A 16,282-nucleotide genomic window follows, 5' to 3' on the forward strand; every position below is an offset into this window, starting at 1 on the left:
GGCCCAGGGAGCAGTTCAGAAAATCGTCACCGGCGTTGGCCTTGAGCGGGGAGGAATCGAACTCCGGTGGCCGGGTTACGTCGCGACACGCGCTAACCGTTGCACCACCGCTCCCCTTCCGCCACCCACCCACGAGTGACGCCACAATGCCCCCCCCGATCCGTCGCATCACCGCTGGAACACAAACACCTGCGGGTCACCGTGCACCCAACCTGCGGCTACGAGACGCACATCTGTCGGGTCTCCGCTCGACAAGCGAACATTTTGCGAATGGGTCTAAATTCAAATTGCTCGTTTTAGCGAATTCTCGTAGAAAGAACAAGTTAAGTGAGACGCCTCTAGCTGGTGTGATGTATAATCGTTACTGGGGAGACAAAGGCGGCCGGGGCGTGGTGCTGGTCACCCGAACCCCTCGTAAGTGGGGTCCTGAGTAGAGGTTAGAATCGAATATAAACGGAGCGTTATCGGCATAGGTGCGATAGTTTTTTTTTGCCGTGACTATCGATGAGACGACCGATTTGGGGCGATTGACTGGAAAGAAAATAAGGAACCTAGGACGCATCCCCTGAGGGATGCCTGCAGCGGATGTAATGACTGGGATTGAGGATATTGGTCTATAAATTGCTGCACAATCACTTGGACAGAAATGCTGGTTTATCATTGAGATCTGCCATTGTCATGGGGCCAAGGAGGATGTTATATTCTTAGCTCTTTCGGTAAAGTCACGTTGAAGGGAAACAATAAAATATATATAAAACAATAAAAATTCTCACGACGTTTCGACCATAAAACAAACGGCCGTCATCAGGTGTGTCGGTTATTGTTTCCCTTCAACGTGACTTTACCGAAAGAGCTAAGAATATGAATTACTGCAGTCACGAAAGCTTTAAATCAAAATTTAAGGATGTTGTTGAAGGACTTCTGTGTATGGCCTGGTAAGTTACCAGGAAGGCCCTTAGAATTTACGTGTCTGCTGATGTTCTGTACATAAACTGGCTCTGTGCAAGTATTAAAAAGAAATACGGTCGACATTCGTGAGGGTTAGGTTCATGAAAATTTGCACAAATGTAAATACTCTATATCCTTAGCTCTTTCGGTAGTCACGTTGAAGGGAAACAATACAATAAATAAAAAACAATAAAAATTCTCACGTTTCGACCATAACACAAACGGTCGTCATCAGGTGTCGGTTTGCATTGATGACGACCGTTTGTGTTATGATCGAAACGTCGTGAGAATTTGTATAGTTTTATATATATTTTATTATTTCCCTTCAACGTGACTTTACCGAAAGAGCTAAGAATATGAATTACTGCAGTCACGAAAGCTTTAAATCAAAATGTGGGATACCATTAAAATGTTTCATAACATTAATCCTGTACTGTGCACAAATAACATCCGTACCGTTAAATTGTGCAATGCAGATAGCGCAATACAAAAAAATTGAATCAAATAAAACATTAAATGATACTGTAAATAAAGTTTTATTTTGCCGCAACAAAACGTAATGAACGTTAACGATGCGCCATTGAGGTGTCCAATATAGCACGTCATTGAGCAGCCAGTTAGATGCATCTGGTAACGTTTGTACATGTCGAGTTTGTATACATCACCGCGTGGATCTGGGCGTCCGTATGACACCTCAACGAGTGGACGACGGCTAAGATGCATACGGAAATGTGCAGTGTGTGAGCATATCGGAGTCGTGTTACAAAATGGCTTGGGAGCGCATACGGGGCCCCATAACCCTCCACTGTGCAAGTAACCCCTCCGTCACGATGCCATTTGCCAAATCGCGAATAGTAGAGGGAGGGGGGGGAAGCACATACACTTGACCTGGTATATACAAATAAAACTCTAGAATAACTGAATACCGCGAAAGAAAAATCCACGAATGAAGGGGTTTAAACTGTAATAATTTTATATCCAGTGTTAAGTTTAATTCTTTAATTGAACTTTTGTTTTACAAAATATTTTTTTTTACAATGTAGCCACTGCAACAGATAACACGTGACATTTGCTGGCAGAGTGAATACTGTAAAGTCTCAACCAAAAACAATGCAAAATTAAAGCCTTTCAGGCATATCAAGTGATGCTTTAGAATTTTTTTTATTCATCTATTGCTCGCAATGTAGAGTTATAAACACCCTTTTATAAGCTGCATGCTTTTAAAACAATCAAATAATTTACCTTTAAACTTTTTATGAATTGTTAAATTTAGAATTTTCATGCACAAGCCACAGCAAAATTAAACTGCTCTTCTGATTTGTAATTATTTTAAATCACCATGCCAGGTGCAAGGGTTTGCACACATTTCATACGCACTGAAATTGACATTCACCCTCACTGTAAAAATGGTTTGAGCTTTAACATGGCAATGCTTTGCTCATCTCCCACAATAAAGGATTTTGAAAGCACATTCTCCACCAGATAGATACACCCACTTCCTGAATACACTCAGGAATTGTTAAGGTATGTTGCATTAAAAACAGTAAAGGATTGTTTTTTAACTGTTTACCTCTGAAGATAGTACTGTACACACAAAACATTCCACATTACAAATACTCAGACTGCAGGAAAAAGTTTGCTGCCAACATTTGTAAGGCCATGCCCAATAAATCAATGCATTTGTCAGTTTGGAATTTGAACAAAAAAGAGCAGACCAGAATACAAAAGTTAAATTGACCTCAATGTGGACACATACCAAATAAAAGTGACTTCCCTCTGCCCAAACCAGATGGACAGCATTTTTATGTATTCAATGGGCCATCTTTGTAAGTTGTGTGCAAGATTATTAAACACAAACCAGTGTGTATGTACGCTTAATGACAACTTTACCATGCAATTTTAGATAGTGAAAGCAGTCAAATTATTGATCACGTCCAAGGTAATTCATCACTAAATTTGCTGGCCGCTGGGAACAATGCAAATTTAATAAGGGATGCTAAATACTATCACACTTGTTAAATTTATGTTTTCTGAACCTTCTATTGTATGAAACTAACTTAAGGTTCTAAATGCTTTCCCATAAGGTATACACTGTAAAAGCACCAGTACAAAAATATGACAACAGCATGTTCTCACATTTCTAAGAAGAGCACATTACAAAAATGTTTTTCTTTTTTGTAGATGGATTTAAAGATTTTGGACAAAGTAAACAATTTTTCAGTTAAGGCCGTATTTTATGAGCTATATGCTTTCAAGAAAGAAATAAATAGCAGACTTCTGCAACACGGATTTTAAATATTGTTGCCTGAAAAAAATATTTAAAATGATCAATGAAACAAATATTTTTTTAAACAAATGGCTTAAGGTCATTAAAGCTGTTATGAATGTCCGGATATTGTTATGGGTCAAGAATCCTGTAGGTCTTTCTTCTCCAAATATTTTCTGAAAAACAAAATTACGAAAAGCTTTGCTTAATAATCATTGATAAAAATGGCAAATAGTTAGGTCATGGACTTAACATAAATCATATTCGATATTGTACTTATATTCGTTTGAATTTTTTTCTCTCCATTTTTTACAAGCACGAGAAAATAATTTTCGTTCATGCTATTGCATTTTTTTTATCAAAACAGTTAAAGGTTTGATTTCATTTTTTCAACCTGTAAAACACGGTATACATGTACTTAAGAGAGTTAACGAAGGCAGACCGAAATCAATATGATAAAATAGAGACAGATGACAGCAGATAAGAGCGCTTTTGGAAAGCTGAACTTGGTAATTAAAAGTAATATACCATTAAAAAAATTGTAATCATTGTGTACCTCCTGCTATGACATGGTTGAGAAACATGGCCATTCATAAGAAATGGAATAACTGTAAAGTGTGCAAATAAGCATTGAGAGATGCATGTTTGAAATTATATTGACTTAAAGAACAAACACAAGTTTGAGACATATGTCAGACTTCAAAATAGTAGGTTTGTCCATGATAGCGATAATCGTAGATGATAAAAAAAAATAGTAAAGGAATGGCAGCCAAGTAAAGGAATGGCAGCCAAGAAATAGAACCGTGTCCAAAAGGACTTCTATCAAAGATCTGGAGTGATGAAATTAGCTCATGTCCCAAGTGCTGGGTGGAATGTTGTATCGTGGAATCGTAGGGGATGTTAGCAGCTTGGGGCAGCTTTCATCCAGCAGTGTACTGACCATGGTTAATGTTGGTGAATAATTTACACAATGATTTTGATTTAAAGCTTTCGTGACTGCAGTAATTCATATTCTTAGCTCTCTCGGTAAAGTCACGTTGAAGGGAAACAATAAAATAAAAAAAGATATATAAATATATATTTGAAATAAATATAAATAAATGTATACATATATATTTGAAATAAATATAAATAAATGTATAAATATATATTTTATTATTTTATTGTTTCCCTTCAACGTGACTTTACCGAAAGAGCTAAGAATTTGAATTACACAATGATATTTAGTAGCAATGGAAATATTATCTCTGTATGAAGCATCTAAAGCTTTGAACTCAGAATTTGTAGTCGCAAATTATACTAAATATGCTGAACAATGTAAATACTGATGCAACCCATAGCTTTATGAAGCAGAAAATATGCTGTCAAAGCATACAATAAAAATGACTAAGATCAACATTCTATATAAACATCTTACAGCAGTGCAGCCACATCAGGTATTATGCAAGCCATCCATACTAAATGCATGTTGCTTGTGTTAGATAAATATGGAGATCACAATCCCACAAGGTTAGTTTTACAGACATCTCCACCTTACAGTCATGTGCTTTTCAATCACCTGCGTGCATATTCATACAGTGCAGCCTTCCTCTCCTGCAAAGATAGGTGCCTCTGACCAGTTGATTTACCAAACAGGGAGGCAGATGTTACAGGGCTCGATAACTGTAAAAAGAACAAGACAATGTCAGACAATACTTCCCTAATTTAAATTGTGACTGCAACAAACCTAAAATCTGTTTTACGGATTACTTAGTTTCAATTAAAAACATCGTTTTTTTATTTACCTGGAGTAGGAAATTTTCTGGTGTAACACTTAAGGCCATACATTTTCAAATGTGAAAGAAAATAATTGGGTAATGTAAAAATTTGAGTCTCACCTGTGAGCTTTTCGAGCTGTATGCACCAGATGGTGAAGGCGTAGGAGCTGGTGGCGAGGCAGATGGCACAGCCGGAGGATCCTCGGGGGTGAATTTGACCGTCCCTTCCAGCAGGTTCGTGATTGTAGTGTCGACGCACTTTGTCACTGCTGTACAGCGAACATTTTATGAACATTTTATTACAATTATTCCACTGGAAAAAAATATTTGAATTCATATCAATGACAACCGTGATGATTGGAAATATGTACAAATATATTTACTGGATTATTATCCAAATGTATCCTGAAACACGTAAATTGCTTTGGCATTACCCAACAAGCACATTACAAGTGCATAACCATTAACATTAACTAGACACATTACATTCATAAGAACAGAAATGCAGTCCTGTTGACAAAACATCACAGCATTCTTTTATAACTAATAAACAAAACTACAACAGGATACTGTAACATATGGTTAACTTTTCATAATCATCATCAGCCATGATAAAAACAGAGGGATCAAAGCCTCCCATAGTTGTGTCCATCTGTCTGTAAGAGCCAATTTCTTCATTACACTTCAGCTGTGTTAAATTTTTATGGGCATTCCCTTTGATTGCCACGATCGTTTATCTCAACCGCCAACCATCCTCTCTTCTAGTGGACATGGGTCTCCTTACAATCTGCCTCGGCATTGCTTTCAGGTTTACTGTGGCGACATACCGATGTCACTGGCGATGACAGCAAGAGGCACGTGTGGCAACACCTCCTTGACACGCTGGGCCATGGTCTGGAAGGTGGGGTCACTTCTCGTGTCCTGCTGCCTGGCTGCTGTCCTGCCCACGGGTGCACCACTCGCCCTCCCAGCAGCCACAGGCCCTGCCCCACAGCGATGTCAACTCAGTCTGCAACGGTGCTTTTATTACCAGAAATTATTAATTTTAGTTTTTTTAAACTGTTAATGGCTATGATCCGATACTTTAATGAAGCAGTACTTGCCGAAATTGTGACAAACGTGGGGTTTTGGCTGTATTACATCATGGGTAATTACCCAAAGCTATTCGTGTCTGCAACAAGATTCAAAATAGATAAACTTACGTTACATAAGTTACCGCTATAAAGCATTGGCTATGTATGTATTTTAACTTCGTTCACACCGTACGTAGCCAACTGTGCTAATCGGAGGTGTGGGGTAAGGACAACAAACTAAACACATTTTTCTAAAGAAATGAGTTTCAATCTAGATTTAAAATTGCATAGCTCCAGTGGCTTCCTCATAAAAGCTTTGTAAAATAAGGTGTGTTTTTGCCCATGGACAAAAACACTACTTATTTTACATGGAGACAAATATTTTTTCGTTCATTATTTGGTCATCAACCTTATATGAGGCCATGTATGAAAATGATATGAATATTTATTCGAAAAAGCATTATGTATCTTCACGTTTTAAGACCAGACTTTTTTACATGTCGTGAAGAGACTTGTAACTGATATCTGCATCACTGCTGCAAAACAGGTAAAAATACTCATACACTATAAAATAGCATATCCGTAGTAATGTGAAGATCAACAACGTTTCGCTGAAATCAACAGTTTGCAATTCGCTAGACATTTACACTAATTAACAAATACGTGCATAACTATTCAATTCTAAAAAAATATTTGTAAGTACTTTCACTTAATCTCTGGTACACATTAATACACAAGGGATGTCTCCAAATGACAAGCTGCGGATTACCTCCATAATAGAGGTGTCTTTTGGTTAGCTTGCGTAAATATAAATGTGTCATTAAACCCGCCACCACCCCACACAGCCAATTTGTAAGGTTTGTCACGAAAACAAAACATGCTAATTTGTTACTAGTACAGCACACTGGTGTGTTGGAGAGTAAACCCACAACATGTTTGTGACAAACCTTACTCATTGGCTGTGTCGGGTGGCAGCGGGTTTAACGACAGTCATATTTACGCGATCTAACCCAAAAAACACTATTATGGATAATATTGGTCGCCAAAACCTACGTGTTAAACTGCAGTTTACCTTACTCTTTGCTTCTTTCGGTAAAGTCACGTAGGTAGAAATAAAACAGAATAAATCACGACGTTTCGACAGCTAACACAAGCCACCGTCTTGTGGCAGCAGACATCGTGCTGCTCACAGCAGACAGCGCGGCTGTCGCGATTTTCGCCTGAAGACGATGGCTTGTGTTGCTATCGAAACGTCGTGATTTGGGGGCGAGACTGTCTGGTAGGACAGCGCTGGAGTGAAAGAGCCACGTTCAGATACGGCCTTTAGGCTGTGTGAGAGGAACAAAGCGCCTTGATGAAGGCCGCTTGTGTTGTGGCCGAAACGTCGTGATTTATTCTGTCTTATTTCTACCTACGTGACTTTACTGAAAGAACCAAAGAGTATGGATTCCTGCAGTCACGAAAGCTTCAAATCAAGATTGCAGTTTACCTGTTTGCCTCAACACACGAGCCAGTCTCTTGGCATGCTCAGTTTTGTCTGCTTTGCTGTATGGTGTAGACACAACACCCAATTCCACAGCCATCAACTGCAACAATAATCAAGCCACAATGGAAACTCAGCCTGAGGCACGGTAAAATTACTCCACTGTTAAAAAAGTCAATTGGGTACAGTTCTGGAAAAAGTACGTGCGAGCAATTAGAATTCCCGTATGTTAAGGTATGATCTTCTATTGACACATTTGATCTGTAGACCGGTATACGCGACCCTTGACTGAATATACAAGTATCTCTGTCAGAGAAACAAAAAATGTAAAACGTTTCATAGTAAACATTTAAACTTAGCAATAGTTTTGCTATAATTCAAGTCATGTGATATACTATACATCTTTAAAACATCTAGTATATTGGCATACAACAACCTATGCAATATATTTGGGTTTTTTTTTATGTAATAGCAAAAAAGAATATTGTGTGTGACAGCGCCACATACAGGAAGCAATTAGCATGAGACATGCCAAACAGGAAATACATGCACACACAGATACATTTACACAAATTATACTACTAAAACTAAATGTCGCAAGCAAATAGAACATATCTTCCCAACCAGTGTATTTAAGAAAGTGGGTCAGTGCAAGTTACCCAAGTCACATATACTGTGTTTATTATTCTTACGATTAAATGCACGTGCTAAAGGCTCTAAAAACCCAACTGAGTTGCTCCCTTGTTTATAAAAAGTCTTTATTGCATAAATAAAAATTACATGACTATGCAAGGGATACATATTGTATACCGTTTGAAGCAAAATGATAAATGAATTTTGACTTAAAACTTTCGTGACTGCAGGAATGAATATTCTTTGGTTCTTTCGGTAAAGTCACGTAGATAGAATAAAAAAATAAAGTGAAAATACCACAACGTTTAGATCGCAACACAAGCGGTCATTATCAGGAACCGAAACGTCGTGGAATTTTTATTGACTTTATTTTTTATTAATATTTTTTCCATCTACGTGACTTTACCAAAAGACCCAAAGAAAAAAAATCAATTAATCCTAAATGTAACCGACTTGCACAATGGTGATCCCTCTGAGATGTAAATTAACATGAGAAGATGCTAATTAAAACAGCTGTCAAGCTTATTTTAAAATCTTTCGTAGAAGCGTTTGTTCACTTTTTTTTTTTATAAACTTGATCACCAAGTATCCGAGCTATATACCTCTTGCACTCTCTTTGCAAAGCCATCTTCCGTTTCTCCCTCGTGTTGAGACTCAGTTGGGAGCCACCTAATTGGACAGAAGCAGCAGGCAATGGGTAGGCGTTGTTTCATCAACGTAGTTAAGAGTGCACATTATATTTAATTCTAGGCCAAAGATTGCATGCAACCTTTATTGCTCATTAAATAAAATAAAAACATTGTTTTCCCATTATTACACAAAAGAGAACATACACATTTAAATTAGTTATATCTCACACCCTGCAGTTATAAAGGTTGCGATTTCCATATAACGCACAATGTAAGTTGTATTTCACCTAATATGAAACATTAAAATTACAATTAAAATATATGCATCCACTACATTAAAACGATGAAAATCCTGTATATTTTGGTGCATTGTTTGTAAAAAATATATGGAATGTTTCATTGTGCACAAAAATGGTCATCAAATATTATCATTGGTTTTCATCACCAAAGTCTACAAAACTGAATAAAAGTTAATTTGCAACACCACCAAAAGGGGACTTCTAAACACATTAGTCATCACCCATACTCACATATACTCAACATTTATTACGAATAACCGGATAAGAGTTTCACTATGAAAGATGATTGCATAAACAATGCTATCAACGAGTTTAAATTTACGTCACTACCTTCACATTCGGCTGTGCTGTATTCACATTGAGCAGAATTGTGTCTGTGTCATCGGTGGAGAATTTACCTACATCATTTGCAAGTTCATAGTTTATGTTTAAATGAAAATGTCCACAAACTGTAATAATACAAATAGACTCTTAGCTTTGCTTTAGATACATGATTAATTATGTAAGCCGATGTGCTATTTGGCAAGTGTGAAATTTTCCATAGCCAGGAACTATATTTAATCCTCATAAGTGTTGCACAATGTTAGCTCCTAGGCTTCCTATACTTGTGATCATGGAAATGCACCACAGCTTCATGGCAATGAAAAGTTAAAATGTATACAATAGAAAGAAATGGTAGTACCTTACTTGGTAATGCGTAAAAGGCAAGAAAAATGTCCAAACCAGATCCTGAAGCCAAGAGGATCCAATCACATTCTGTAAACAGGAACATTATTTTGCATTACAATACGTTTATATATTGAAAAATGCAGTCTATAAATACAGAATAATTGTTTGTTAAAAGCTGCAACCAAGGAGTATCCAACACTGAGCAATGCTAAGATGATAATTCAGGGTAACTACAAGTATGCATAACACAGCAGTCATCAATCAATCAATCTTTCTTCTATGTGCCAACATCTCCCTCAATAACGTAGGCAACAATTTACATAGGCATAAAACGCAAACGGTACATGGGCATAGTTCTTCAAAAAAAGTTGCCCTTCTTGGAATGGCATATTAAAAATATAACTCTTCCAAACACCAAGCAGCGATATGTAACACACAGGCAGGCACAACGTGGCTGCCAAGTGCAATACTAACCACAGCAACAGCTGGTCTGCCGACGGAAAGGGCCACTGGCTGCACAGATGGATTTATGCTGAAAGGCCAGGTGCTGCATGCCAGTAAATGGCGCACAACAAACAACAGAAGGAAACTGTAGATGTTCATAGCAAAAAAACAGAGCGAATACGCAGCAAACTCCACTTAAAATGTGGTTGGAGTGTGTCACATCCTGTCTAATGACTTTTTGTATCCGTGTGGAAATACATCAAATTTTTACAAATTCAAAGGCGTTATCAAATAATGACATGAACGTTTAAAATATATTATGCTCATCAATGTGATGATAATAATAATACATAGAGCAATTTGTCATAAAAAGCAACAAGGCAGAGTTAAAAAGATGGGAGCAAAATGTACCTGAACTTGAGTAGCCCTGCCTGACCACTAGTGGTGGCCTCCTCGGGGAAGAGGAGAAGAGGAGGGCTACCCTCTTGGGAGCAGAGTTTGCGACAGCTGGAGAGCAGTGTGGGTCGGTGAGAACGACCAAGGTCCGTGTAGCCTCTAGCCCATGTCAGCACGGTCGCTGGCGAATCCAGCAAAGGCTAGTTGGAGAGGTAAAGAGTAAAATTGTGTTTTAAAAAATACATTAACTAAAACTCGCAATTAATATAATTCATATGTCTGATGAACATAAATACAGGCATGAGCAGAGGGTGCTATGAGTGTACGCTTCTGAGACGTCTGTAAACAGCTAAGCCCATCAGTTCCTGTCTGGAAGTGGTTATCACATTATATTGCAAACAAAATACAGGCATGTCCACTGGCCTAAGCTGACAATGTTTTTCAATGTTATGAGGAATTCATTTTGCTGCTCAAGGGTCACACGCTTTTTCAGGTGGAAAACCTGCAGGGGTCCACAATGCAGACAAAGAAGATCACATCAGTTTGCACTTTCACTCCATTATGGTGAGCTTTTATTTCACCTATTTTCTACTAACATAGGCTAGCATATTGTTGTAAAGAATACGATGTCCTTTTCAATGTTCAAAAGTCGAGGAAGTAAAAATTAAGATCCTCTACCAGGACTGGTTTGCTAGTTTTATTTCTGCGCTACAGCTGACACTAAATAATACATTGGTAAACATTTAAAACAAGGAGCAAGAATATTATGCTCGAACCTGTGCGAAGGCACTTACAGTGACACATGAAAACAGTAAGTTGAGCACATTGTGGTCAAAATCTGTGACATGGTTGCAGATGAACACCCGAGCAGTCTTGTCGCGCTTCCGGGGGTCATCCTGAGACACGAACAGCCCCAGCACTGAGCACATCACCCGCACAATAAACCTGCACAAAACCACACGCGCCCATTGTAAACAGATACAGGAAATACAAAATGAACAGTGGTGCATTATATTATTGGTTCTTTCGGTAAAGTCACGTAGAAGGGAAACAATAAAATAATAAAAATATAAAACAATTTTATTTTGTTTCCCTTCTATGTGACTTTACCGAAATAACCAAGAATATGAATCCCTGCAGTCACGAAAGCTTTATATCAAAATTTAGTGGTGCATTAGTTCACTTTATTATAAAGTATAGCACCATCACAATGTAGCTGTTGTTCAATATACTGCAATGAGATGAATACATTCGTGTGCAGGCATTATTTATAACAATTGGCAGTCACCAAATATTGCTAAAATAATAAAACATGGATTACACAGTACATAAAACCACGAATTAGTACAAGAAAAAAAACATTAATTCCAGTGCAATATTTTTGCATATTTTTCTAAAACACAATTAAAACCATTTGCCATAGGAATTCCTAGTGCTGACCACAAGTAGGGTTGGATGTGTTGCTATGCTGTCATTTGCGTACCGCCGAACGAGGCTGTCGGGCAGCGCTGAGGCAATCAGGAACACATGTACGCCGATGAACGTGCGCAGGAGCAGCAGGCACAGGCCAAAGGGCAAGTACAAGAGGAACAGCAGCAGTGAGAGACTGTCACCAGGCAGCCTGCAGAGCACAAGTACATAGGCAATTTTAATCGTGAGAAACACTGCACTGGTATCCACACCACCTATAAAGACTTGTTTCGCATTGGCAAAAGGCAAATTGTTCATGTTTGACCCTACATGCACTCCCATGAGACATACATGTGTAAAGTACATTATACAACTATTACATAGTTTGTTTGATTCTTTTTATTCTTACACATTTTATATTATACTTTATTTTGCATTTAATCACCCCCCGAATTATTTTAAACTTTTCATGAGATATGGTAATCGCAGACCATAATAAATTTAGTAGTTTCAGGAAGATTGTTTTTTTGTTTGTTTAACTTTGTCACCCATTCCCAGTGCACTGCCAATTACATTGATTAAATTGATGTTACCACTGTCAATTACACTGATTAAATTGATGTTACCACTGTCAATTACATTGCCAATTGTATTGACAGTGGTAACAATTGAATATTTTAGCTTTTCTAGGGATTGTTGCTTAGAACCAGTTAATAATGTCCTACCACATAAATATACAGTATATTTTTTAATGTTAAGTGCCTTCTTCTTTGGTTCTTTCGGTAAAGTCACGTAGAATGAGAATAAAATAATAAATTGATAAAATAAAATAACACAATAATATTCTCACGACGTTTCTCCTGTTTGATTTGTACTAGGTGCCTCGGTGAATGTATATGCTCTGACTTTAACATAGCTATTTCTGTGACCAGTTACAAGCTAATCACTCAGCTATTTCAATGCTAAATTCTATGCTAATTCCTTTGTCAAGAGGTGCCTCTGCGGATGTGTATACTTTAACTTTAACACAGCCATTTCTGTGACCAGTCACAAGCTAATCACTCAGCCATTTCAAGGCTAAATTATATGCTAATTCCTTTGTCAAGGCGCTTTGTTTCTTCTCACACAGCTTAAAGGTCGTGATCTGAGCGTGGCTTTTTCACTCCAGCGCTGTCCTCCAGACAGTCTCGTCCCTTCACCTGATGAAGGCCGCTTGTGTTGTGGCCGAAACGTCGTGAGAATATTACTGTGTTATTTTATTTTATCAATTTATTATTTTATTCTCATTCTACGTGCCTTTACCGAAATAACCAAAGAAGATGAATCCTTGCAGTCATGAAAGCTTTCAATCGAAAGTTAAGTGCCTTGTTTTTCGTGTTATTAGCGTTATCCTCTCCAGCAATGCTAACATGTAACTTGCATTACAACAGCCTGTGATCCTAAATTTGAGGACAGAGACAAGTCTGACAAACTGGATTTTGTGAAAAAGAATCAAGGAAGTGTAATTTGAGTTCTCCGTTTGGGCTGTTGCAGGTCCAAATTTATGAACATTTTTTTTTCAAAAGGTCTTCACATCTCTGCTTGCTCCAGACGAAAGATCACTTCTCTTTAGTTCCTCTCTCCAAAACTTAAATATGCCAATCATCCTCTCTTCTCCTTTTACCTAATATTTAATTGAATTCATATAATGGTATAGTATGTTTGGGCCCAATTTTCATGTTGGTTAACTTCTTAACTGTGGGCAACTCCTATATCTTAAGGCTTATTGGGAACATATATTTGATTTACCTATAATTTGTAGTGGTTTCAGAGCCTTATTGTTATCTGAACAGCTTTATCTCAAGTACTTTTGATTCCTAAAATGTTAAACTGAAACCTGGAGATATAAAAATTCCCACCCCTTCATGATTACAATCCTGTGATAGAAAATATTGTATCTATTAGTTAAAGACATATCCTAATGAGTTCTCACCTGGGCTAACTACTCTCCATTCCAAGTCTCCCTTGTAAATGTGCCAATGAGCGCTCACGTAACTTTACGAATTATCTTAAATCCCACGTCTCCTCTTAGGCAAAGTGTCAATGATCAGTAGTTACCTTAGTTACACAATCTATTTTCACGTCAATGCCCCGTCACCTGGGTTAAGTGGGTAACTTGTACTAGAAGAATGTGCAGCCTTTTGTCAATCCCCTGCTGGATGCAGCCCTTGCCACACCGTGCAGGGGTTGTGGAAGTTATGCGACCATAATTCAACACGCTGTCGGTGCAGGATTTTGAAAACGTGAGAGCGTAGAAGTACATTACAGCACTCTACAGTTATGGATTTTTCTGGACGGCCCTCGTGTTCATTACCTAACCCCCGCGGCCTGTAAATCTGTTGTGGTGGTCACCCATACAAGCATTATCGAAGTTCAAACCTGCTTTATATTCCGAGATCTGACGAGATCGGTCGCTTTCCGAGTTAATGCGGTCATAGGCAAGTTATGTAACTTAAGGCACTCTGTACAGCTTGCGAAACCTCAGTCCCACACAGCAAAGACGATGACACCGAACCTGTGGACAACATGGAACCCCTCTCTTGAACCAGCGTCGAGATTTCAGTAACGCCTCTCCTTTGCTGTCAACCCATACGGTTTACCCCGTATTCTTGAAGGGGAAATTACCACGTACAGCCGTTTAAATAGGGCTTTGTAGGATAAACGTCGAGATTTATAAGGCCACGGGGTGACCAATAAGGTCTGAATTGGTCTGTAATAAGATAGGCACTGATAAGGGGTTGACAGGTACGCCGTCGCTTCCTTCCTTCTGCGCTGGTTCATCAAGCAAAGATCACCTCTCACAGTCTCGTCGTAAACGCTAACACCCATTTTGTCAATCCACTGCTGGATGATTATACCCCCCCCCCCTCTCTCTCCTGTCCATGCCGTGCGAGTCGTCGACGGGGGGGTTATTTGGCTGTAATTCACCAACGCTGATGGGCGCAGTGCGGGTTGAAGGCGTGGGGGGTGGGGGGGGGGTAGAAGACGCGGCCAGCCGCGATGGACATCGGCCAGCCGCGATGCGAATCCACGGCGGCGTCGAACTTCGGGCGGTAGCGGGAGTGACAAATCCACAACGCCACCCACCCAATTTCACGAGCGGGCAGTATCGTGGGCACGAGGCCTCGGGCACGCGGAGCCGGGGGGTGGGGGGGCGTCTCGCGGCTCCACCATCCGAGAGGCCCCGACGCAGGCCCCAAACACAACACCGTGGGGGGTGGGGGGCACGCGCGCTCAACGCGCGTCGCGCCCGGGGACGCTGCCGGCCCCTCGTGACGAGGAGTGTTGATAACGAGGCGCGCGCTCTCTTTACCTGTCGTAAACGAAGAGCTTCTCGATGTTAATCGACTGCATCGTTCGTTCCGCCGTGGCGCTTGTCCACACGGGCGCCGTATAGAGGGGGGCGGGTCAGGGGGGGGAGTGGGTGCTCCGAGGACGTCACCTCCGTAAAATGACGTCACTTGCAGTATATGACGTCGGGAAATAACACTTGTGACGTCAACCCCGCTCCCCGGAAAAATGACGTTGATAACACAAGGGTTCTTTACGTCATGGGGGTGGGGGGGGTTCGATGACCGCGGTGTGGCTCCGTCAACGATGACGTCATAAACGGGTGACGTCATTGCAATGACAAGCATATCGGGGCCATCCATTTAGTACGTACGCATGGAGGTGGGAGGGGGGGTTAGGGGCCGTCCATAAATGACGTCACGCACCTCGGGGGGGGGGGTCAGACATTTGTGACGATGTGTGACGAGGGGGGGTTTGAGAAATGTGACGTCACATCAAAATGCGCAACTTTAAATAAATATAGACCTCACGTTCTACTTAATTACAGACTTTTTAATAAATGTTTTCTCCTACAACATCAGAGTGCAGCGCCACATTAAATACGCACTACAATGACAATAGTTTAAAGCGATTTGAAGCATGTTTTGTTTTCAAAACAGAAATATGGTTTGGGGGGGGGGGCAGAGCTTTGTGACGTCATATTTGAGGGGAGGGGGGCCTGAAAATTTGTGACGCCGTGTGGAGAGGGGGGGGTCAAAAATCGTCAAAAATCGCGTGACGTCATTTATGGACGGCCCCTTAACCCAAATGCGTACGCTTGCGTATGGGGGGGGGGGGGTCTACTGACAATGTACACATAGGAAATGGGGGGGGGGGGGGTGACGCCTCGATAATAATTTGTCTACATTGGCCTTAAAATTAATTATAGTCCGGCGGTGGACTATC

General features: G+C 39.8%; 1 protein-coding gene across 2 annotated transcripts; it reads right to left on the reverse strand.

Moving 5' to 3' along the window:
• Nucleotides 1-1,465: 1,465 nt before the first annotated feature.
• AUP1 (AUP1 lipid droplet regulating VLDL assembly factor) lies at nucleotides 1,466-15,492 on the reverse strand. 2 transcript variants are annotated; one of them, XM_032950478.2, is made up of 12 exons: nucleotides 15,360-15,492; nucleotides 12,081-12,218; nucleotides 11,461-11,542; nucleotides 10,613-10,797; nucleotides 10,232-10,304; nucleotides 9,771-9,844; nucleotides 8,763-8,829; nucleotides 7,534-7,630; nucleotides 5,799-5,954; nucleotides 5,092-5,240; nucleotides 4,773-4,876; nucleotides 1,466-3,390 (listed from the first exon to the last, which is right to left on the reverse strand). In XM_032950478.2, exons 1-12 carry the CDS (start codon nucleotides 15,398-15,400, stop codon nucleotides 3,354-3,356), a joined length of 1,203 nt encoding a protein of 400 aa, XP_032806369.1. In that variant the 5' UTR covers nucleotides 15,401-15,492; the 3' UTR covers nucleotides 1,466-3,353. The 2 variants fall into 2 exon arrangements, with proteins under 2 accessions (XP_032806369.1, XP_032806368.1); XM_032950477.2 differs by having other exon boundaries at nucleotides 11,392-11,542; nucleotides 15,360-15,491.
• Nucleotides 15,493-16,282: the final 790 nt, after the last annotated feature.

This window comes from Petromyzon marinus, chromosome 9 (assembly GCF_048934315.1).
Source record: "Petromyzon marinus isolate PM22_M1 ecotype Great Lakes invasive population chromosome 9, UKy_Petmar_22M1.pri1.0, whole genome shotgun sequence".
Classification (NCBI taxonomy): Eukaryota; Metazoa; Chordata; class Hyperoartia; order Petromyzontiformes; family Petromyzontidae; genus Petromyzon; species Petromyzon marinus.